This window comes from Chrysochloris asiatica, unplaced genomic scaffold (assembly GCF_000296735.1).
Source record: "Chrysochloris asiatica unplaced genomic scaffold, ChrAsi1.0 scaffold00015, whole genome shotgun sequence".
In the NCBI taxonomy this organism is placed as follows: Eukaryota; Metazoa; Chordata; class Mammalia; order Afrosoricida; family Chrysochloridae; genus Chrysochloris; species Chrysochloris asiatica.
Genome location: NW_006408533.1, coordinates 1,281,959 through 1,307,171, shown reverse-complemented (window position 1 = coordinate 1,307,171; position 25,213 = coordinate 1,281,959). Strand labels below are relative to the sequence as shown.

General features: G+C 39.3%; 1 protein-coding gene across 1 annotated transcript in view; it reads right to left on the bottom strand.

The window, feature by feature from the left end:
* TTC39C (tetratricopeptide repeat domain 39C) overlaps positions 1-25,213 on the bottom strand; it is a 136,740-nt gene that overhangs the window by 65,435 nt on the left and 46,092 nt on the right. Inside the window, exons 2-4 of the mRNA XM_006835021.1 lie at positions 11,141-11,189; positions 8,891-9,019; positions 6,208-6,322 (exon numbers count right to left, since the gene is read on the bottom strand). Coding sequence (XP_006835084.1) covers positions 6,208-6,322; positions 8,891-9,019; positions 11,141-11,189 — 293 coding nt within the window. The remainder of the gene's footprint in view (positions 1-6,207; positions 6,323-8,890; positions 9,020-11,140; positions 11,190-25,213) is intronic.

Below are 25,213 nucleotides of genomic sequence, written 5' to 3'. Positions count from 1 at the left end.
AATATTTTGAAGCCCCCTAGCACAACAGAATACTATTCAGCAATAAAGAGAAATGAAATCCTTATACATGTCCCAACATGACCGAATCTTGAGAACATTATGCTGATTAAAGTAAGCCAATCACAAAAGGACAGATAATGTGTGATTTCAATTATATGAAATTGTTTTTGTTAAGTGCCATTGAGTCGGTTCCAACCCATAGCAACCCTGCTTAGGGTTTCTAAGGAGCAGCTGGTGAGCTTGAACCGCCAACCTTGTGGTTTCAAAGTGACTCTGCAGTCCAACACCACATCAGGACTCCTTATATGAAATAGGCAATATATAAAGACCAAAGTTTATTCGTGGTTGCCAAGGGAGAGGAGGAGGGAGCAGGGAGAAGCATTCCTTAAGGGCATTTGGTTTCTGTTAGTGGAGGTAGGATAACTTGGAAACAGACAACACCAATGGTGCTATACAATACGAACATAATCAACATCACTAAATTGTATATGGGAAAAATCTTGAACTGGTAAATATTGTATTAAGTGAGGGGGCTTCAAAAAAGTTCATGGAAAAATGGAATGAAAAGATAATTGAATTTTTCCACAAACTTTTTTGAAGTCCCTTCAGATATATTTTCATTACAACAAAACAATCTTTTAAATGTTCTTTTTTAAATTTATCTTTTTAAAAAAACCCTACATGGTAAAAGTTCCATTTTTTTATTGAATAAAGCTGAAATGAATTCAACATATTTTTATTACTTGACTCATGTAGAAACTTATATGCTAATGTTTAAAAACACAAGTTAAAGATTATAATTATAAACCTTAATGCCCTTAATGTGAGCCAGAAACAGGTAATTTTTAATTAAGTCAAACATTATAAACTGAAATAATATAAAACAAATTGATATCTGTAGAGAGATCTTGCTCTTACTACTTTCTAAATTCAACTTGTAGTGTGACACCAGTTCCACAGGACTCCCGACTCCCCCAGTCCAAGCACTGGGAACCAAAATGTCTAACCACAAGGTGAAGGCTGAGTCAAAGTCACAGCCGGCCCACCACTAGCTGCACACATACAGCTCAGAGTCCACCTCTAGGAGGGCTGCTCACTCAGCTCCATGCAGCAATGCAGCAAATGAAGTCACATCTTCTCAACAAGCAGAGACAGATCCCTGCTCAAAATCCACCCCCTCTGCCCTGCTTTCCATCTGGCCCCTGAAAGGTCACACATGAATCATTCAACCTCCCTCATCTATCTGTGGCTGCACACACAACAGAAAGCAGGAGACCAATCACCCCACCAGATGAAAGACAGGCACCAGTTGGCTGGGGTTAGAGGGAGACAGCAAGCCCTCCCTCCCAGAATGGGGTTGAAGCCCTTCCTGAACATGGGAAACAGTTATTTCAAAAGTTGTAATTTTGTGATTTTTCAGGGGTGATGTCATCTGGCAAGAGGTACTAATAATAGCATTGTGTCAGTTCATTGTGAACGGAAGGTACAGTCAGGCTTGCCTTTCTTGTAACCCACATAACAGACTTTGAAGTAAAAAAAAAAAAAAAAGGTACATTTTCACCCGTCAGCCCACTTCCTCATTATTATCTTCACTCCCAGTTGAAAGACTTCTTGTAGAATCATCCCAACTCTTCATGGGGTCTCCATGCAGTATTACGTACCTCCTTCCTGAAGGGCATCAAATTTCCTCCCTCCATTCATCCCTTTAATTCATATAATATCCACGCATCGTGTGCTAAGCAAAGGCACTATTTCATGTACCAGGGACACAGAGAAAGAAATGGACTTTCATTCTTTATAACCCTGCTCAGTGAACCAGAACAGGGATTTTTGACCTTCCCAGACCAAGGTTTGGGTATCACTCATTCCCTCTGAATCCCTCATGACTAATTTAAGTATCTACTGGGTAAAGTATACTATTGGACTGTCAGAAGAATGAACAATTCTGTCTTGGAAGAAGTACAGCCAAAATACTCCTTGGAAGCCAGGATGGTGAGACTTGATCTCATGTACTGTGGGCATGTTATCAGGAGGGACAAGAAAAAGGACCCCATGCTTGGTTAAGCAGAGCGTCATCAAAAAGAAAGAAGACGCTCAATAAAATGGTTCAATACAGTGGCTGCAACAATGGATCCATATAGCACAGGATGGTGCTGGACTGAGCCGTGTTTCAATCCATTATTTGTATATGGTGGTGGTGGGGTGGCATGGAGTCAGTTCATTATGCATATACAGGGTTGCTGTTAGTTAGAACTGACTTGTTGATACCTAGCAGTAACTGGCTAAAGAGTTGCCCTGAATTATTTCTTTTTCTTTGATCGTGATCCCCTGCTAAACCATGAGTTCCCTTTGGCAATGACTGCATTTCATTCATCTCTGGATCATCTTCACCAATCATCTCACAGTGACTGACACATACATAGCAAATGCTCAATAAATATGGGAAAGGCAGACACAGGTCCTGACCTCAAGGAGTTTATAATCTAATACTATAGGCAGACATGCTAATAAAAATGTATATTGCTGTTTTTAATGATCTAACTGGCTATGTACAATGTACACAAGGTCAGATATAAGTCAATGAGAGGGCAGAAGTGTTGGGCTGCACCTGGATAGGCAAAGGGAAAGACAAAAGGGGTGAGGGGCAGGAGCATTCCAAGATGAGAGGGTAGAGAGTACACAAGACATAAAGTAGCAAAAGGTGTTCAGGGAGGAGTTCAGCTCAGCTGGACTCGGCAATGGGAAGACAGGGAGGGCGGGAAGTAGGACAGGTTCTTACATGCCACCCAAAGAAGGGATCTGGATTTTCCTTGTAGGTGATATGTTTACAGCATGAGTGTAATGAGTTTTTGTGAGACGGTAACAGTGACAATTAGAAAACATGGCAGAGCAGGCTCTACACCATTTCAGGCTAGCTCCATGGGACAAGTGGGCAAGGGTGGGAAGGGAGAATGCGCTAAGAACGCTAGGCCTCAGGCCTGGGAAACCGGTTATGAAATCCAGGCGTTAGCCTTGGCTCTAAGCTAAGGACTTCTTATTTCATAACTTTGCTCTACCTAGCAGTTTTGAACCACTGACCTTGTGGTTCACAGTCTAGTGATTATCCTACATTGGCATGGTGCTGCAGAATAAGCACTGAACTGTGAGCCACAAGATTGGCAGTTCAAACCCAATAGCCATTCCTTTGAAGCCCTGTACAGGATTGCTATGAGTTGGAACCCACTCAACAGCATTTAACAACATCATTAAAAGAATGTGGTACATGGTGGCTCCATAAGATGAGGACTGAACTGTGAATCACAGGTCCCTGGTTCAAGTCCATCAGCCACTCTATGGGAGAAAGTTGAGGATTTCTGCTCCCACAAACATTTAAACCCTCAGAAACCCTATACATGGTTATTATGAATCAGAACCAACTCAACAGTACTTAACATTAGAAGAATGAGTAAAATGCATGAAGGCAGTTTATGAAAGACACAGTTTATTATATAAAATATGAAAATAGGTTCTTCCTTACTAATAAGAGAAAAAAACCCTACAAAGCAAAAAATACACCTACATGTTAAAGAAGAAATGGTTAAAGGTATAGCCATACGATAAACTAAAATGCTATCATTTAAATTAGAGTTTGAAAACTGAGTTCTAAGAAAAATATTTTAAAGAACTGTATGGATTAAATTTTATTTTGAAAAAACAGAGAAACATGAAATAAAATATTAATAGTAAAACTATTCTCTGTGTTGACATTAGTAATTCTTTTGTACTTTACTGTATTTCTCAGGGTCGTTATGGATTGGACCCAACTCGATGGCACTTAACAACAACAACAACATATTTCTCAGGTTTTATGCAACAATATTCACTAACTTTACAATCAGAATAATTTCATAAATATAAAATGTTAATTGAGCATTCTGAATTTCATGAGGGTAAGGACCACAGCCTGTGTTTACTCATCGAATATAGTGCCTGGCACATAGTATATGCATAATAAATATTCACTGGATGGGCCAATGAAGAAACAAATGAACATCAGATATATCCATTTAAAAATACTTTAAAACTTTGATATAATTTTGGATTTTTGGAAAAGTTGCAAGAGTAATACAATTTCAGATAGCTTTCACCCAGATTCCACGAGTAGCATTTTACTACATTTGCTTTATCCTTCTCTCTTGCAAAAGATATTTTCTTAATGGTTAAAAGCAATTTCCATATAAAAAGTCCCTAAGTGTCAAGAAAAGGATGCTGAGATCACAGAGCATGCCAGATGAACAAGTGGTATCTGAGTTAGTGAGGACCTCCACGCAAGGGCTTTATATTTTGTCACTACACAAAATTCCTATCATAATGGGGTCTACACCAATTGGGAAAGTACTGAGATGAGGATTAAGGAGGAAAATAATAATAATAATGGAACCAAAGCAACAATGTACCATCAGAGAACATACTTAAAAGGAAAGATACATTCTAGGAAGTCCAACTGTAGGGGAAAGGTTCCTGGTAGTCCAGCAATGTGTTGCTGTTGTTAAGGGCCGTTGAGACGGTTCAACTCATAGAAACCCTGTATAGAGTTTCCAAGAAGTTGCAGGTGAGTTTGAATCAGCGACTTTGTGGTTCAAACTGACCTTGTGGTCCAGTGTTTAGCTTTATTTGTGGTTTAGAAGAGAATACTTTTCAAACTGTGTATTTTCTTTTCTTTTCTTTCTGAAACTTTATTTTTCAAGTCAATACTATCCACCAAATGACAGATTTCTGCTATGAGTTATCACGGACGCATAACCACATTAATGAAAGAATGAGTGTCACTTTTAGCCATAGTCACAGAGCATGCTATTAGAGACTCAGCTGAGTCTGTATCTGTTAAGAAATGAAAGCTACAGAAGCCTGGGAAACATGTGTTTTGAATAGACTAACCAGGAAGTTAAGTTTATATGCTTCACTGAAAGTTTTTGAAACATAAGTCCTTCAAGTGCATTAGGAAATCTTTAGTATGATCTCAGACATTCAATAGCAATTCATTGGAAAACTTAAATCTAAGCCTGTTATATTTCACTTTGGAGCCCTGAAAGCGTAATGGGTTACAAGCTGGGCTGCTAACCACAAGGTCAGCAATTCAAATCCACTAGCTGCTTCAAGGGAGAAAGGTGAAGCTTCCTGTTCCCTTAAACATTTATAGCTTCAGAAACCCTATGCAGGGTTGCTATGAGTTGGAACGTACTTGACGGTATACAACCACCATATAGGGTCATTATGAGTCAGAACCGACTGGACAGCACATAACAACAACAATATTGAATGGAGAAATCTGGTGTAGTGAGATAGAATAAGCACCAGACTGCTACCACAAAACCAGCAGTTCAAATCCACCAGACACTCTGCAGAAGGATGAGGATTTCTGCTCCTGTAAAGATTTATAGCCTCCGAAACCCTATATAGGGACGACATGAGTTGGAATCAACTCAACAACAGACAATCACCATCACACACTTCGCTTGCTTTTCACAAAGAAAAAGTATTACATGGACACGGACATGCTCTGGTCCTTTCACTAAGTATGACAATAGTAAGACTCTGGTGACTCTCTGGGATAAGCATTGAACTTCTAAACACAAGGTTTACAGTCCAAACCTACCAGTCATTCTGTGGGAGAAAGATGAGACCACCTTCTCAAGTAAAGATTCCTAGTCTTGTAAACCCTGTTTAAGGTGCTATGAGGCGGAACCAACTCCATGGCAGTGGGCTGGATGGGTGGTTTGGTGGCGCTATGGTTAAGCACTCAACTGCTAATCAAAAGTCTGGCAGTTCAAACTCACCCAGTAACCCCGCTGGAAAAAGACCTGGCAATCCTGCTTCTGTAAAGATTGCAGCCTAGGAAGTGGGTCTATCCTATGGGACAGCTCTGCTCTGTCACATGAGGGGCTATAAATGAGAACTGACTTAATGGCACCCAATAGTAACAAGACAGACTTATCTAGGACAAGGAGATAAAACACAGACTTTGGGACTAAAATGATTTCATTAAACACACATCAAGCACTTGTGGTTTCAATTTCCCAAATGATAATCAATACCTTGCCCCTAAGAGGCATACCACATGTTTTCAAAAACTGGTATTTAAGGCATTCTACAAAAAAAAAAAAAAAAAAAGATCAGTGACGAGTCCAATGAATAGGGTAAGCCATTGAAAACAGTACTTCAGCATACCTGACAATTCTTGTTTTACAAAAGAAAGCACAGCCAGGTAAACTTGACAGTCAGCTATGATTATCTGCCTCTGTAGCCGATCAACCGTGGAGGGGGAGGATTTTCGGACATCAACCTGTTCAGTGGAAGGAAAGTACACACCATTAAATCACACACAAGAACAATAATCCTTCCAAATAACTATTACGTTACTGTGCAAAATAATTTAACGGAGGAAGTGTGAAACACAGCCATCATTCAGAGCAAAGACCCAGTTACCAGTAGGAGCCTGGTAACTCCCACTAGGTCTAGCTCTGTTTTGTTAATAGCACAATGCCGAAGAGCACTATAACTCAAAGGCAAATATTATTATATAAATGATGAAAACTGAATTCATATGAAAACACACAAAAAACTTCAAATGTTTACCTTTTAAACATTTGTTAAAAATAATGTTAATTCTCACTTTTCCAAATTTAAATTCATCGAAGGATATAACCTACTATCTTTGCAGCCTTCTTGGGTGGTTGTTGTTAAGTGACTCATAGTGTCCTGGGCCAACTTCACAATTGTTGCCACACTTGAACCCACTGATGCTGTCACTTTGCCAATCCATCTCGCTGGGGGTCTTCCTCTTTTTCTCTGACCCTCCTCCTTACCAAACATGACATCCTTCTCCAGTGACTGGTCCCTCCTGACAATATGTCCAAAGTATGAGAGACGAATTTTGGCCATCCTGGCCTCCAAGGTGCACTCTGGCTGCACTTCTTCCAACACAGATCTGTTTGGTTTTTTGGCAGCCCGTGGCACTTTCAATATTCTCCTCCAACACCATAACTCAAGAGCATCAATTCTTCTACGGTCTTCCTTATTCACTGTCCAGCTTTCGCATGCATATGAGGTTATTGAAAATACCATGGCTTGGGCCAGGTGCACCTTAGTCCTCAAGCTGACATCTTTGCTCGTCAAGGCTTCAAAAAGGTCTTGTGCAGCAGATTTGTTTGATGCAATGCGTCATTTGATGTCTTGACTGCTGCTTCCATGAGTGTTGATGGTTGATCCAAGGAGAATGCAGTCCTTGACAACTTCAATCCTTTCTCCAGTTGATAAGAATGGTGTTTATTGCTGTAGGATAAACACTGAAGTGCTAGTTGTGTGAGCAGCTAACTGTGCTAACTGCAAGGCCTGTGGGTCAAACCCACCAACTGCTCTAGGAGACTCTACACAGGGTTTCTCAGAGTTGGAACCAACTTGATGGTACACAACCACCACCACCTTCAGGGAGTACTAATAAGAAGGTGTATTCCCTTGGCAAAAAGATGTGAGGGTCAGAACTGACTGCATTTCAATTATGGGGAAAATACCCAGGAATTAAGTATTAGTTTTAAATAAAACACATGCTGAATTTGAAATTTAAGCACTACATGGTGCTGTAAGACAGACACTGGACTGCTAACCACAAGGCACACCTTGGAAACCCTGTACAGGGTCGCTGTGAGTTGGAACAGACTCGACAACACTTAACAACAACAACATCCTCGAATGTGGCTGTCTCTATGGAATATGCAAAAAACTCAAACCTCAAATCCCACTTTTTTCAAAATGTTAGTCTTTATCCTGAAGAATTTTTTTAAACTTGAGTGAAGAAGGTTTACAGAGCAGATCAGTTTTCCATTCAATAATTCATGTACATTTTGTTTCATGTCACAAACTGCAATCCCTACAATGTAGCATCACCATTCCTACACTGCGTTTCCCATTTCCATTTCCCCTTCTTACCTAACCCTTCTGAACTTTGTCCTTGAGTAACTTCTGCCCTTTCCATTTCCTATAATTGATGGTTCTACGGAGTGTGTGTCTCCCTAGAGTTACTGTTCACCTTACGTTGTTGTTAAGTGCTGTCAAGTTGGTTCCGACCTATAGTGACCTGGTACAGGGTTTCTGAGGAGCAACTTGTGACCTTGCACTGCCGATCTTCTGTTTCAAACCGACTTTGCAGTCCAGCGCATTAACCCACAGCGCAGAGCTTTCTACTGTCTGAGTGTTGAGCCATGGGGGTGAGGTTACTTCAGGTCTGATGGGTGACTGAGGGCCACAGTCTTGGGGTTCCACCAGTCTCTATCCAACCACTAAGTCTGGTCTTTTTAATGATTTTGAGTTTTATTTTGTTTTCTATTTTTCTCCCACTCTATGAAGATTATTTTGAAAACAAAGGAAGACCACTGTGCAATAGAGTATCATACATCCTCAGGATGCAGTAAACGTAAGCAAAATAAGCTAAATATCTTTCATAATAATATGAGAAGTAATCCAAGAAATTTCTTGGGATTTTTGCAAATAAGCCACAGTACGCACCGTAGAATGATCTGTTCACCTTTTCCCGGATTTTAGCCTAATCCACTAAAGGCACTGCTTTTCCGATTCTAGCCCCAGCACTCACTACTGTGTTATTTTGGGCAAATGTCAATCTACTAATGCTTCCATTTCTTTGTTTGTAATAACACCTACTGATACCGAGAGAACATGCACTTAATAACTCTAAAGACTAAAAGGGGCTTCCATTGTTTTCAGAAATGCAATTTACATAATCAGAAGCCACAAGAAACGGTGCTTTCCTTTTTTCGGTCATGTTCTAAATATCTCAAACTGAGTAAACGCTTTTAAGTACGGCGCACGGTTCATAACTGAATGCCAGAGGACTTACATTCTTCTTGATCTTATTCTTGATTGTTTCAATGACCCCAGCCTCTTCACTTTCACACAGCTTTTCAGTTGTTTTTAAGTCATCACAAGCCAATTGCATTTTTTCTTCCTCGAAGGTCATCATGGCATTCTCCCAAAAAAAATAGATAAATAAAGAGAGAATGAATGAATCAGGACATACCTGAAATTTATGACAATGTATTACAATAAAACTCCAAACTAGAAAAAAATCACACAGATTATATGCTGCAATCAGAAAATTACAGAACACCCAATTTATCTTAAAGAAACTGTACAATCTCAAGAAAAAAGAGGAATATACCTCTAGGATACCAGAATGAAAAATACAAGGCAATAAGCATCCTTGTAATTATATAATTTTGCTGCTGTTGCTAAACACAGGAACAAAAACTCTAATTTCTAATTGGTCACTAAATTCTGTTGTTATTATTATGGTGTCTCATTCATCTTTGCCCACATGTGTACCTCTGGCTCCACCAAGGCCTGGCCAGAAATTCTAATGGAACACTAACTAGTAGGTGTTCTTCGATTATTATCCATCTTTCCAGGGGAAGGATCTTCAAAGGGTTCGCTGCATATGAATTCACGTAATACATTCCATGCATGGATGGCTAGCTTCTAGGCACCTGATCCTGGCAGGTTTTTCATGCCACATCTGACAGGGAAGAGGCAATCCCATCTCTGTTAGAAATCAGTAGAAGAACTGAGGCTTCTGAGCTAAGTGGGCCACAGGGGCAAGGCAGAGTCCATGGCAGGACACCTGCTCTTGGAGATACCTGATGAACTTGTTGGGTCTGGCATTCTATTTTCCATCACAAGTAGACAGCTCCTCTTTGACATGCTAGGTGGTACCACTGTAACCTGCATTCCCATTCTGGCCAACCCAAACCAGGGTCACCTCTGCCCAAGCCTCCCTGTCACACTCTTCTTCCCCCGCAGCTGCTGAAATCTCAACCCTCCTCAAACACCATGGTCTCCCTCCCCTTCTCCATCCTCCACACCATCTAGTTTACTGGGTACTAATTTTATGATCCCTACTGCATTTCCACGGTACTTAACAACAATTACCTTTTTGCAAATAAACCAGTAGCTGTTAAGTCGATTTTGCCTTTGAGTCCTTTTCTGCAATGAGTAGAAATGTACTCCACAGAATTTTCAATGGCTGAAATCTTATGGAAGTACATCACAGGCATCCAAGGTCTTTCGTCCATGGATGGATTCAAATTATCAACCTTTTGGCTAGTAACTGGGTGCAAACTGCTTGCACCACCCAGAAACCATATACATTTACAAATAGGAGGCCTTACATTCTTGTTACATTAACTGGTAATACGAGGAAATACATTGGCTGAGAAGCCCATCTCACCAGCAGCTGGCCTAGTTGTTGGGCTTGGCTGTTGCAGGCTGAGTGCCATTTGCCCGGTTTCTTATACCCGCTAAATCTCAAATCTGAATGTCTTCTTTTATTTCTCTCTCTCTCTCCACTCATGACTTTTGTTGTTTTTGTTGCTAGCTGCTATTTAACTGTGGGAATTGTTGAAAATTATGTGTTTATAAGTAGTTTATGTAACATTATAAGCATCTCTGAAAAATGAAAGTATCTAATTTTCTACATTGCTCAGCTGACGTCAAGGCCTAAATGCACTCTATCTGCTCAATTCCTAAATAACAGTTTTTGAAAAGGTAACATTAACTGACAAACTTCAGCTCTGTGAATCTAACTTGTCTTCCAGTTCATATACTCAGTAATTTTAGAAAACATCTTTATTACTCAAATTCAGACTTTTTTTTTCCCACTGTGGCGCTGTGGGTTAATGCGCCAGACTGCAAAGCCATTTGAACTGCAAACTCGGACGTTCAAGCTCACCAGTTGCTCCTCAGGAACTTGATACAGGGGCGCTATGGGTTGGAACCAACTCGATGGCACTTTACAACAACAATGACCCTAATGCCATTGTAAATTTTGGAGAAATTTTTCAATTACATTTTTATTCTAAAAGGATTTTGGTTGGAAAATATGTAATGTTCTAGAAGTAAGGTACTGACATTTTATTTTTTTAAATTAGGGAAGAGCGATCATCTCAAAGACTGGTTAACAGGCAAAAACATTATTTCCATTTTTAACTTAAAAACATATTCCACAGTAGTATATTTATAGGGAAGAAGTCATTAACAGACATATTTTATGTTTATTTCCTTCATTCCAAGGCCTCTTCCCATATCAACTTACCAAAAAACTGACAAAGCTGGCTCCAAAACTCATTAGTGGGCTATGGTTTCTGTTAAAGAAACAAAATAAAATTATTTCTATTGTAAATTTGTTTCAGAAGCACTTGAAATACATTATCCCAACAACTGAACAGAAAAGGAGGTCTTCAAGCTGATTAAATTACCCTATGGAAAAAGTTACAGAGACAAGGTGTTTCATAGCTCTCTGCCAGAATAGAATCCGCCCCTTACTCTCCAAAGCACGGCAAACAATAAAGCTAAAAGATACAAAGACTGCTTAGTAAGACTCATAATTATAGCTAGTAAAGAGCTGACAGTTATCACAATGATCTTAGAGATGATCTGACATCTGCAAGAACATGGCCAAAAGAAGATGAGCAATATTCATTTTTAAAAATGAAAACTTGTTCAAAAGTATATGCACAGAAAATAAGTGTAATTTCTAGAGTTAAGATCAAAGGGTTTCACGGAGGAGTCAGTCCTCACAAACTCACTCTCCAACCAAAGAACGTTAAGAATGCCTCCCTTGTCATTCAGCCATAATCCGATTTCGTGGGTAAGTCAGTCGTAAGACAAAATCAAACTGACACCAAGACAATTTAAAAAATAACAAGCTTTCTGCCTCAAATCAAGACCAGTCCAAAATGCCGATCTTTAGCTTTTGGTTTATCTAAGGAAGTGGTTACAGAGAAGAGATAGGATCTGCAAATTGTACTAAAGGGAAAAGCAAGTTGTAATTGCCTTCTTAATGAAAATCACATTACTGATTTTTACATTATGCCAATAATGCTGTTATTGTTAAGTGCCGCCGAGTTAGTTCTGACTCATAGCGATCCTGCATAGCCTTTCCGAGGATCAGCTGGTGGGTCTGAACTGCTGTGGTAAACAGTCCAATGCTGACCCTACAGTGTCACACCAGGAGTCCACGGCAATAATAGCTGGTCACTATTAAAAAAAAAAGGATGTAACAATTTATTTAGTCAAGTGCCTACTGGATATTTAGAGGGTATGAGTGTGGGAGAGAACATGTGTGTCTTTATGTGTATATGTACACACACATATATAGTCCATGTTCAGATGAACATCTTTGTACATATATTTTTGCAGGCCAGTCCAAATATATCCTTGGTTCAAGGCTAAAGGGAACATTGCTGAGTTAGAGGGAATGCAAATACAGTTTTCTCTTGGAGTGTAATATGTGTATTTGTCTGTGTGTGTGTGTGTGAAAGAGAGGGGATAGATACAAAATTGCTTTGTATATACTTTGTTTTGTAGATTTCATATTCTCTCTGTGTGAGAAAGACAGATGAGATAGATTGGAGATTCTACTGGGAATGTTAATCTTCTGCAACAATTTTCTTTTACATCTGTTTGATACCTATCCAACAGTCTACAGTTAATAAAAACTATTTACCCCCACTTAATAGGATACTTGTGGAATCCTGATGTGGCGCTGTGGGTTAATGCGCCAGATTGCAAAGTTGTCAGCAGTTCAAGCTCATCAGTCGCTCCTGCGAAACCCTATAGAGGGTCACTATGGGTTGGAACCAACTCAACGGTACTTAACAACAATAGAATACTTGTAGATCTCAGCCATCAGCCACTCTTCAAATGAGCAATACTCACTTGTTAACAGAGAATTTGGTGGTTTGAACCCACTAGCTCATGAACAATGGGGTAAATACCCTTAACCGCTCTAGCCTGGAAGCTACTGTGTATTCTGTTCCCCCTGCCAGAAACATTCTTCCTGTTCCTCTTTCACAGCACAAAGGCCATCACACACCCACCTCTATCAGTCAGTCTCACAGTGTTTTATTTTACTGTCTGTAGAGGACTTTCAGGGAGCACAGTGGTTCCACATGAGAAGCACTGGGCACTGAACCACAGGCTCCACAGTTCAAGTCCACCAGCCGCTCCCTTCAAAATATAAAGCCTTGGAAACCCTATACAGGGGGCCTATGAGTTGGAACCAACTCAACAACACTTAATAGCAATATAAAACTTAAACCTCTAAGTAAAAAAAAAAAAATAGGTAAAGAAAAATTCCAAGCCAGCACTTATAAACCTACTTCAAATCAAATACTCATATCAAATCTGTTATGAAGTCTCTATCATTCCTGCCTTCTACACCAATATAGATGTTCAGTTTTACCATTCTACAACACTATATGGACATGCATGAGTTATAATTTTATGGACATGTAAGTCTCCCCTAAAGTGCTACTTCCTGTCTTTGTTCTGTCTTCATAGTGTCTTGAGCATTCAACACATCTTGAGCATTCAACAATTATGAATCAGTGAATGAATGGAAGACAAAGAGCACTGTCCTTAGGGAAGAATCACGTTCAATTCAGGTGCTGATTACAATACAATGCCTTTCCCCCTCCTTTCCCTTCCCTTGCTTTTATGTTGATCATGTTGCCATTTAAGAGATAAAAGAAGCTGCAACTAGGGACTATCAGTGTTGCTACATTTGCTTCTTGTTCTTGACTAAAATTAGATTTCTAAGAGCCAGAGAAATTAATTATTCATGTTAGCCTAGCCCTTATTACTTCATATACTATCTCATCATTGAAGTGAAGACACTAGCAACCACGCACCAGGAGCATTTTCCCCTTGAAATACAAATTCCGAAAGCCCCATAGCACTTAGGCACGCTGATGGTGGTAGTGGTGGGTTATATGCTATCAAATCTGTTCTGACTCACACTGTTGTTAACTGCCATCAAGTTGGTTCTGACTCATAACGATACTGTATAGTTTCCGAGGAAGCAGTTGGTGGGTGTGAACTGCCAAACTTGTGGTTCACAGTCCAGTGCTGATCTGATCCTGAATAGAGTTTCCAAGACTGTAAATCTTTACAGGAACAGAAAGACTCATCATTCTCCTGCGGACCACCAGGTAGATTCAAACCACTGACTTTGCAGTTAGCAATCCACCTGGTATTCCACTACACTACCCGGGCTTCTTGAGCACACTTTTGTTGTTGTTAAGTGCCACTGAGTTGATTCTGACCCATAGCGAGCCTCTATAGGGTTTCTGAGGAGCGGCTGGTGAGTTTGAACTGCCGACCTTATGATTCAAACTGACCTTGCAGTCCAAGGCATGATCCTGCAGTGCATAACTATGCAAGGCATAATACTAGGAACTCCTCCTCAGTATTGATGGCTGGTAGCTGTGTGCCGTGGAGTCGGTTCCGACTCATAGTGACCCTGTACAGGGTTTCCGAGGCTGTAAATCTTTACGGGAGCAGAACGCCTTATCTTTCTCCCGCGGAACAGCTGGTAGCCTCAAACTGCTGACTTTGTGGTTCGCAGCCTAATTCGTAACCACTATGTAACCAGAGCTCCTTCCTCCTCAGTATTAGGAAAGCTTAAAATACCAAGGCTCAGCTTTTTAATAACTTGATTTTCCTTTAACTTCAAGTGACCCTAAATTAGCTTACCTCATCTTAATTGTAGCTTATGCATGACACTCTACATAAAACTTACTTTTAATTTGGAGATTTGGAAATGTTCCCAAAGATTAATACGATCATTGCTTCAAAGCAGATGCTAAGAGAGAAGCAAGAGTCCTAGCACATTTCCATAGTGCTTCTATTAGGAACCAGTAGACAATAACCAAAACGAGACATAAGGAATGATCGATCAAAAGACATCCAAAAGAGGGGATAAAAGGCAAGTGAAACAGACTACACAGTGAAAAACCACTTACTTCAAAGAAGGAACTAGATAAGCATGCACAAAGGGGCTTCAAAAAGTTCATGGAAAAACAGAATTGAAAGATAATGGAATTGTTAGAGGAACCTTTTGCAGCTCTTTATATAAGGTGAAAGAGGGAATCGGGAAGTTGAAACCAAGATATAAGGAAAACTGCTTTGGATAAACTTTTCTTAGTAGATTTGACTTTGGACCCATGTAAATACTGTATATAATTATTAAAAGATTGAATTTTAATATTTCAATCCCTAAAAGTCCAAAGTAAAAGGAAAAATCAAGTTGGTGAAAAAACCAGTGTAGAACGAATCCAAGCGGTGCTAGAACACAGTAACTCGTCAGTACATCCCTACTATGAAATATAGCCAAAAAAGATATTAAACAACAACAACAAAAGTCTTAATCTATTTCCATAATCATATGCCTTCTGGTCAAGATGGACTAGCTATTCCAAGGCTGCTGGGTGTGTAATTTGTAATAAAGTAAAGGAATAATTATGTTGGCGTTTGTTGAGACCCAGGATTTTCTGCATAGGAGATAGGACCATGAAACGATCCAGAATAGGCAGGTGTATAGAGACCATAATTTATAGTGGTTACCGAGATGGGAGGGGGAAGGAGAGGAGCACTCAACTGCTGAGTGTCTGTTTGTGGAAATGTAATTGGTGTCACTGAATTACCTATTGTAAAAACTGTTCAACTGGCAAATGTTGTGTTATGCAAATACTGCTCACAACAATAAATAATAAGAACTAGAAGAATCAATACAAACTCTTTATATTTTGTTAGCGCTTAAGAAATACCTATTTCCTAGCTCTGTCCACTAAAAAAGGCCTAGACAACTTGGACATGGGCTACCCAAAATGGGGAGGTTGAGACTCTGCAAAGGCAAGAAGTGACTGGCTTACAAGCTTTCAAGAGGGAACCTAGATCCAGAGGATGTGGGGAAAGGTAGAATCTCCAGTGAGTAGTATCCAATCTGTCTGGGTGGGGCCGATTAAATGCAGATAGGTCTCTTGTGATACAATAGTGAATAATTGTTATCAGGACTGAATGTGAGGGTTGGAAATGTAAAGGTAGACATTTTGTAGCAAGGAGGGGAGTGATTAATATTTCAGTCTAGGAGTGGAGGTCCTTGGGACCATCATGGGAGAAGAGCTGAGAGCAGGACCCTACCCAGAGAAGCAGTGAGGCCAGAGATGGAGGCAGAGACAATGTCGTGGAGAAATGGAGCAGCTGGAGACTTTAGATCCAGAGACTGGGAGGGGCTGTGTGCTGACAACCTGGGTGCAGGCTTGTAGGATGATGAGGCATGGAGGGGATTGTAACCATGGCAATGAAAGGATACAAGATAGAATGAAGGTAAAACTAATGTTCTCCCATGTAAACTATCACATAATTCACAATAAAACTTTAAAAAAAAAAAGGCCTAGAAACAATCACGTCCCAATAGCAATGAGCACCAAATGATTCTCATAAGAACTACCATCAGAAGTGAGGACGGAAAGGCCTCAGCTCAGTTACTTAAGAAACATCATCAGAAAAGACCAATCATTAGGAAAGGACTTCATGGTTCACAAAGAGGGGTCAGCAAAAATGAGGCGAACCTTCCATGAGATGGATTGACACAGGAGGCTCTACACTAGACTCCACCCTACCAAAGATTGTGGAGATGGTACAGACCCGGCAGCATTTCGTTCTATTATACAAACAGTCACTATGAGTTGAAGCTGACTAGACAGCAACGCACAACAACGAATCCACTCTAAGTAAATAAAAGTCAACACAAGTCACCATGGCTCCTTTAAAAAATGGCTGATTCTAGCCTGTTGTTGTTAAGTGCGACCCATAGTGACCCTGTACAGGGTTTCCGAGGCTGTAAATTTTTATGGGAGCAGAATGCCTCATTTTTCTCCCGCGGAGAGGCTGGTAGTTTCAAACTGCAGACCTTAAGGTTCACAGTCCGATTCGTAACCACTACACTACCAGAGCCCCTTAAATTAGGGGTAAGAAATGTTCAAAATTAGCCTGGAATATTTGTTGGAGCAGAAAGCAAGGAGTTAAAAAAAAATTTGAGTTTTGAAGACATTGCCACTAAGCCAAAAATGGAATGGATTAAATCACCAATAAGGATAAAAACAGCAATGGACTGAAACATCAAACAAGTTTCGACTAACTTTATAATGATACTTTAATTGAAACCCATTGGTCATTATGTAGGCCCCTAGGGAACCAAGTCATTATTTTGAAAAATGATTTAAAATTATTTCTCTATTTAAAAAAATCAACCAATTAGTTGGAAATAAATTTCTCTTTACAGAAGCATCCTGGCTAATAAATGAAAAGTAAAGTGTAGAATTAGAGTATCACCAATTTGCAGCTCTTAAGGAATTAATGGATTCTTGGTATGGTGCCCTAGGATAAGCACTTGACCATGAGGTTGGTTTGAACTTTAAGTTCGGTGGTTCACCAACTGCTCACAGAAACCTTGTACAGGGCCACTATGAGTTGAAACTGACTGGACAGCACTTAACAACAAAGGAATTTATAGATATAGACAATGATCATAAAAACAGAGGGCAAAGGAATAATATATGAAACAGCATCATGGTGATAGAATCGGCAAAATCAAAGTTGTGGGAAATTCTATAGGACAAAGATCCCAGTTTCTTGTACAACAATAAAAAACTGTAATGAAAGGAAAAAAAAAAAAAAAGACTGAAGGGGAAATCTCTGAAATAAAAGACATATGAAACAAAAGTGACATGTAAGGAGACTCAAAAAACCACGTACATATATGGAGTCTTGGTGGTGTAGTGGGTTAAACGTTGGGTTGCTAATCCCAAGGTCAGCAGTTCAAATACATCAGCCACTCCAAGGGAGAAGGATGAGCTTCCTGCTCCCGTAAAGATCTATACACAGGATCCCTGTGAGTGGGAACCAACTTGACAGCACACAGTAGCTCCTGTTAAGTATTGTCAAGTTGACATTGCAATCCAGCACGTTAACCCACAGCACCACACCAGGATTCTCTCTCCCTCTCCCTCCTCCTCCCCTTCCCCTTCCCCCCTCTCTCTCTATACATATTGTTGTTGTTTGTTTTTAAGTACCATGGAGTCGGTTCCGACTCATAGTGAGCATACACATATACATAAACACAAATTGACACACTAACAATGAATAATCACAAACTAAAATTTCAAAAAATACTATTGACAACGTGGTGGTGGTAGTGGTTAAGTAGCACGGAGCCGGTTACAACTCATAGCAACCCTGCATAAGGTTTCCAAGGCTGTAAATCTTTACAGGAGCAGAAAGCTTCGTCTTTCTCCCATGGAATGCCTAGTAATTTCGAACTGTTGACTTGGAGGTTAGCAAACAATAGTATCTCAGTTAAACATCTAATAATAATTATAACAAACATACACTAGAGGGCTTCAAACTTTTATTTCTATTTTTCCATAACTTTTTGAAGCTCCCTTTTATATTATTATTCCTACATACACCAACAACTTAAAGCATTGCTGAGAAATATTATTAAAGACCTAAATCAGGATTTCTCCAGTCATTACTGATCTTTTTGTGGTGCCAGATCATTCTTTGTTGAGGGGTGGGGATGGGGATTGTCCTGTGGGAAGCTGATCAACATTACTGTCTCTACCCACTAGATGTACACTTCTCAAGTGAAACAATTAAAATGTTCCTAGATAATGCTAAATGTCAACTGGAGGGTAAAATTTACTTAAGTTGTGAACCACTGGCATAAATAAATACACCGAAAAATAATAATGTCAAGATGTGAATTTCTCCCAAATTGAACTAGAGCTTCATGGAATTCCCAGCAAAATCTTTCCTGTGTGCATGTATGTATAGAAAAATTTATTGTAAAATTTATAATGAAAAGCCAAATACTTACAATAGCAAAATCAGATTTGAAGAACAACAAAGCTGAAGGACATGCATTACCTGATAGAAAGACTTGACAGAGCTACAGTGATTAAAACAGATCAAGAGTAAATAAACAGACCAAATGGGTTAGAATATATGATTTACGACAAAGGAGCCACTGCAATTCAGAAGGGAGAGGATACACTTTTCACTGAATGCTACTAGGTCACACTGAAAGAAATAAATCTTAACTCTTACTTCATTAAAAAAAATTTGTGATGGATCACCAACCTAAAAAGGGAAAGGAAAACCAATTAAACTTCTGGGGGTGGGGGCAAGGAGAGAGAAAAGCATAGAGAGAACACAGTTAGGAAAAGATTTCTTCAACAGGACACAAAATGCATAACCATAAAGGAAAGGAAAAGACCAAACAAATCTCATTAGAATTAAGAATTTCTGCTCACTCATAAGAAATTAAAAAAAAAAAAATTTTCTCGCACTCAGACTGGAACAATATTCATATTCAACAAAAGAGTCATATTTAGAATATATATATTTTAAATGTGCATGAATCAATAAAAAAATGACTGCTGAATCAGGAAGAAATGGGCAAAAATATTGAATAGGCATTTCATAGATGAGGATATACAAAAATCAACAGCTGGACTATATGAAAAAGAATGTGGCAACAATGGGCTGAAAAGTAGGAACAGGATGGGGTGATGTTTCATTCTATTGCAATAGGGTTGCTATGCGTCAGAACCAAATGGATGACACCTAACAATAATATCATGAAAAAGAAGAAACTACTGCTATATTAAATAATCTCACACAGATAAAGGTGAATAAAAGAAACCAAATACAAAAGCATATACACTGAATGATTCCATCTACATAAAGTTCAAAACCATTATTCTGACCTTTAATGGTAACAGAGATTAGATCAGTGGCTGCCTTTGGGGAAATATTGAGAAGTCAGCCCAAGAGAAGATGCTGGAATGCTGCAACTGGCCTATAATCTGATTTGGCTGGTAGTCACACAGATCTACACATATTCATTCATATATATATATATATATAAAATCTTTACTGTAAGTAAGTGTTTCCTTGTGAAAAGAATATAATTCGAAACAAGAAAAAAATGTAAAAATCAGATAAATGATCTGTGACTATATTCATAAATTACTACTTACTTTAATAAAATATTAAAATGGAATGTATAAAGACCTGGGGAAGTGAAGGGGAAACACTCAACAATTCTTAAACTGAAAGAACTTATGAAAAAATTCAAGCCTCAAGATGCAACATTGAAGAATTGTATGGACAAAATACTGAATGTTGCAGAAAACATCAAAAGATGGTGGAAGCAGTGTCCAGCTGGTAAGAGAGGGCATATGCATAAGAACACCCACACTTGCAGATAATACCCACTGGACCTGGCTTCAATGACTGGATGATCAGAACTCAGCTAGAAGAAGAAAGAAGAGGAAAAAAAGAGTAATCCACTACAATTAGATGAACTTTACCTACACCTATGGATGCAGTAGCTCAAAAGAGGAAACAAATCTTCACAGTGAGGATCATTCTCACCCACTCCATACAGAGTAGACACGTGGACATTGGCTACTCAAAATGTGGGGGCGCTACAAAGGCAAGAAGTGACTGGCTTACAAGCTTTCAAGAGGGAGCCTAGATCCAGAGGGTGTAGAGGAAGGTAGAATCTCCACTGAGTAGTATCCAATCTGTCTGGGTGGGGCTGATGAAAGAAGATGGGGATAGGTCCCTTGTGGTACAGTGGTGAATAATTGTTATCATGACTGACTTTGAGGGTTGGAAATGTAAAGGTAGACATTTTGTAGCAAAAGAAGGAGAGTGATTGACTTTGCAGTCCAGAAGCAGAAGTCCCTGAAACCATCAAGGGAGACGAGAGGAGTGTGGGACCCTACCCAGAGAAGCAGTGACGCCAGAGATGGAGGCAGAGAGGATGACATGGAGAGATGGAGCGGCTGGGGACTCTAGACCCAGAGAGGGAGAGGGGCTGTGTGCTGATGACCAGGCGGAGGGGGGAGAGCAGTCTTGCAGGGTATATCCTTTCGTTAGTTGATGATGCATGAAGGGGATTGTAACCATGGCAATGAAACAATATGCGATAGGATGAATGTAAAGCTAATGTTCTCCCATGTAAACTATCAAATAATTCACAATAAACATTAAAAAGAAAAAAGAATTACTGACCCTCCTAGAACCATCAAGGAAGAAGAGCATGAGCAGAATGTGGGACCCTATCCAGAAAAGCAGCAACACGAGAGATGGCGGCAGAGATGAGGACGTGGAGAGAGGGAGCAGCTGAGGACTCTGGACTTATGGAAAAAGAGGGACTGAGAGCTGGCAGCCAGGAGGCAGACTTGCAGGATGTGCCCTTTGGTGGTTTAAATTATTATATATTCCTGAGTGTTTTTGTGCACACACACACCTTGCCCCCTAAAAAAAAAGGATGTAAAACCCATGTTCTCCCATGTAAGCTATCACTCAATTCACAATAAAAACTTTAAAAAAAAAAAGATAGTGGAAGGAATACACAGAGTCGCTGTATCAAAAAGAACTGATTGATGATGTTCAACCATTTCAGGACGTAGTACTGATCATGAACCGATGGAAATGAAGGAAGAAGTCCAAACTGCAATAAAGGCACTGACAAAAAGCAAGGCTCTAGAAATTGACTGAATACAAATTGGAATGTTTCAACAAACTGAGGCAGCACTAGAGATGCTCGAGACTCATCTATGACAAGAAACTTGGAGGACAGCTACCTGGCCATATCTGTGACCATTCCAAAGAAAGATGACCCAATGGAATGCAGAAATTACTGAACAAAATCATTAATACAACATGCAATTAAAATGTTGCTGAAGATAATTCAAAAACAGCTGCAGCAGTACATCAACAGAGCATTGTTAGAAATTCATGTCAAATTCAGAAAAGGGCTTGGAATGAGGGATATCAATGCTGATGTCAAGTGAATCTTGAATGAAAGCAGAGAATAGCAGAGGTATGTTAATTTATACTTTATTGACTATGCAAAGACTTTTGACTGTGTAAATCATGACAAGCTATGGAAAACATGGCTAAGAATGGGTATTCTAGAATACTTAAGTGTGTTCATGCAGAACCTGTTCATATATCAAGAAGCAGTCATTCAAATAAACAAAGAGAGATACTGAGTGACTTAAAATCAGGAAATATGTGGGTCAGGGTTGTATCCTCTCACCACACTTATTCAATCTGCATGCTGAGTAAATAATCCAAGAAGCTGGACTATATGAAGAAGATCAATATTGGAGGAAGGCTCATTAACAACCTGAGATATGCAGATCCGACACAATCTTACTTGTTGGAAGTGAAGAGCACTTGAAGTACGTATTGATAAATACCAGAGACTACAGCCTTCAATATGGATTATATCTCAACATAAAGAAAACAAAAATCCTCCAAGTGAAACAATAAACAACATCATGGTAAACAAAGAAAAGATTGAAATTGTCAAAGATTTCATTTTATTTGGCTCCGTGATCAACACTCACGGAAGCGACCGTCAAGAAATCCAATGATGTATTTACAATGGGTAAACCTGTTCCAGACCTCTTTAAAGTGCTAAAAAGAAAAAATAAATGTCACTTTGAAGACTGGTTCAAGTCATGGTATTTTCAATCACTTAATATTCATGTAAAAATTCGACAATGAATAGGAAAGACTGAAGAAGAATCCATACTTTTGAAATAAGTGTTGGCAAAGAATATTAAATATGCCATGGATTGCCAGAATAAATCTTACAAAGATGGCAAGACTTTGTCTCTTGTACTTTAGACACATCATTAGGAGGGATCTTGGAGAAGGACATCATACTTGGTAAAGCAGAGGATCAGAAAAAAAGAGGAAGACTCTCAGTGATATAGATTGATGCAGTAGCTGCAACCAATGAGCTCAAACATAACAACAGTGGTGAAGATGATGCAGGACTGGGCAGGGTTTTGTTCTGTTGTCTGAGGGTTGCTATGAATCAGAGCCTACTTGATGGCACCTAACAACAGCAACATTCAAGAATCCTTTCTTTTGAAGGTATTAAAGAGTCCTGGTGTGGCACTGTGGGTTAACGTACCAGATGGCAACGCTGTTTGAACTGCAAGGTCGGCGGTTCAAGCTCACCAGCTGCTCCTCAGAAACCCTACACAGGGTCGCTATGGGTCAGAACCGACTCAACAGTACTTAACAACAACTACACAGTCACCAACATTGCTATAGAAAATTTTTAAGTTTTTCTAGGATATTAAATATTAGAGCAGTGAAGATTTGCTTCATAAAATATGAGAAGGAATGTATATACGTCACTCTTAAAACTTTTTTCATTAAAATACATGAAAAATTTTTTTCATTAAATAAATGGGCATAATTACTACAAGAAAATCCCTTACCAATCAACGCAATTTTATCCTCCAAATGCAATAATGATTGGTGTATCTTTTAAGCTTCTCTTTGATGGTTTTGAAAATGTTCTAGATTTATCTATATTGAGTTCTTAGAAGAACTATGCAAAATGATTCTTATTCCTTCCAAATGTGTGGGGAGACTGGGCCCTTGAGGATTAGAATGGAACTCCGGGATCCAGAAGCCCAATCAGCCCATGTCAATCACCCACACCCTTCACTGCTGTCCCAGATCCCATGAGCTCACCCCTGTTACTCATAATAGATGCTGTGCCTTATCTGTGACCCAAACTACTTACAGGATCCTCACTGTTTCAAGCCTACAGTACCAGGGACCACCTAACACCTTGCATAATAAGCCATCAGAGCAATAATGAATGCTTTACTAAATTTTTCTCTCTTTGCCTCAAGAAGCATAATATTAGCCACAACTCTGCCAACAGAAAAACTGATAGCTCCCCAAATGGGCTCTAAGAGGACATAGCTGGCCTGGTATTTCATTTCTCTTTCTGAAAATAAAGTAAAACAATGCCAACAGAAGAAGAATTCTATGTGCAGGAAGCTGTTCATCACTGTATTATCCAGAATAATGAAAAACTGAGCTTTAAAAAAAAGTTTGCAATGGAAGAAATGACAATGACAACAACAAAACAAAACAGAAAAGTAGTATTTAATCTAGAAAAATATATCTAATATCCATCTGATGAATTTACAGCGAAAAAACAAAAATTTCTGTGTACACTATGATCCCAATACTTACGGACAATGAAATATGAAAACATCTGTTGTGAGAGGCCATACAATGAAGGGTGCTTTTTTGTTTTCAATGAAAAGTGTGCACGTTATGGGGGAGAGGAATAAGTAATCATGACTAAAGCTGCTCTAATCATGAGCTCTTTTCTAATATTGTCACCATAGAAATTCTCCCTGTATTAGACACCTTTTAGAGAGACACATGCATCATTTCAGTTAATTTACTTGTTCTAAATACTCCCTGTGATTCAGCTGTTGCTTTGATACAATTCCTCCGCAGAATGTATCACCCAGCCAACCAAGCAGAATAATGAGGCAATTCAACAGCAAAACAGCCAAATTCTGCTTACTCGGGAGTGGCTTATTCACTTAGTGACAAGCTGAGGCCGAACTGCCCAGCCAGTGTCCAGCTGGGTCCTGGGCATCCCTGGCACAAGGCTGAGTAGGAACTGGCCCCAGGGGAATTAAAAAACACTTAGGTCTAAGGTCACTTGTCAGGATAGTTGCTGATTGCTTTTCCCAAAACAAATGCAAATGATCTGATGATTGTTGTATAAATCCACAGAAAACTTACTGCCATCAAGTTGATGCCAGCTCACAGTGACCCTGTCAATCAGGGTTTTATAGGCCCCAGAGGGTCTCGAAGGCTGTAATCTTTAAGGAAGGAGACTGCCATATCGTTCTACCATGGAGCAGCTGGTGGGTTTGAACTGTGGACCTTTAGGTTAGCAGTCGAGCTCTTTAACCACTGTGCCACCAGGGCTCCTACAACCCACATTATTAGTCTAAGTAAGATTTTAAAAGTATCCCTTTAAAAGGGAACGGGCAGTAAGACGTCAACAGAATCATATATTACATATTTTCTTGCTATTTGAAGTTTCTTATTTAAAATTTTCACTTCTAATAGTGAAAGCTTACTTCTACCTACCCAAGTCTTGCCAATAAATAAATAAAAGGAATATATAAAGAATTTAAATATTGTTAATAACCAAAAGACAGGGTTTTGAACATGCAGAAGTCAACACTAAATAGAAAAGACCTGGAGATTTCCAAATGCCAAGTGGCCTAAAAGAGGATCTCATTTAGTGGAAACTCTTGGTCTCTGGCTATAGGCTCAGTTTTCACTGTTTTGTATCTCAAGTTCTGGAACTTTCAGTACACTGAGGTAACAATTGGCAGATAAGATTACTTTCATTCTGCTGCAGTGGAACTGTGTTTTCCAAATGTATTGAATTCAC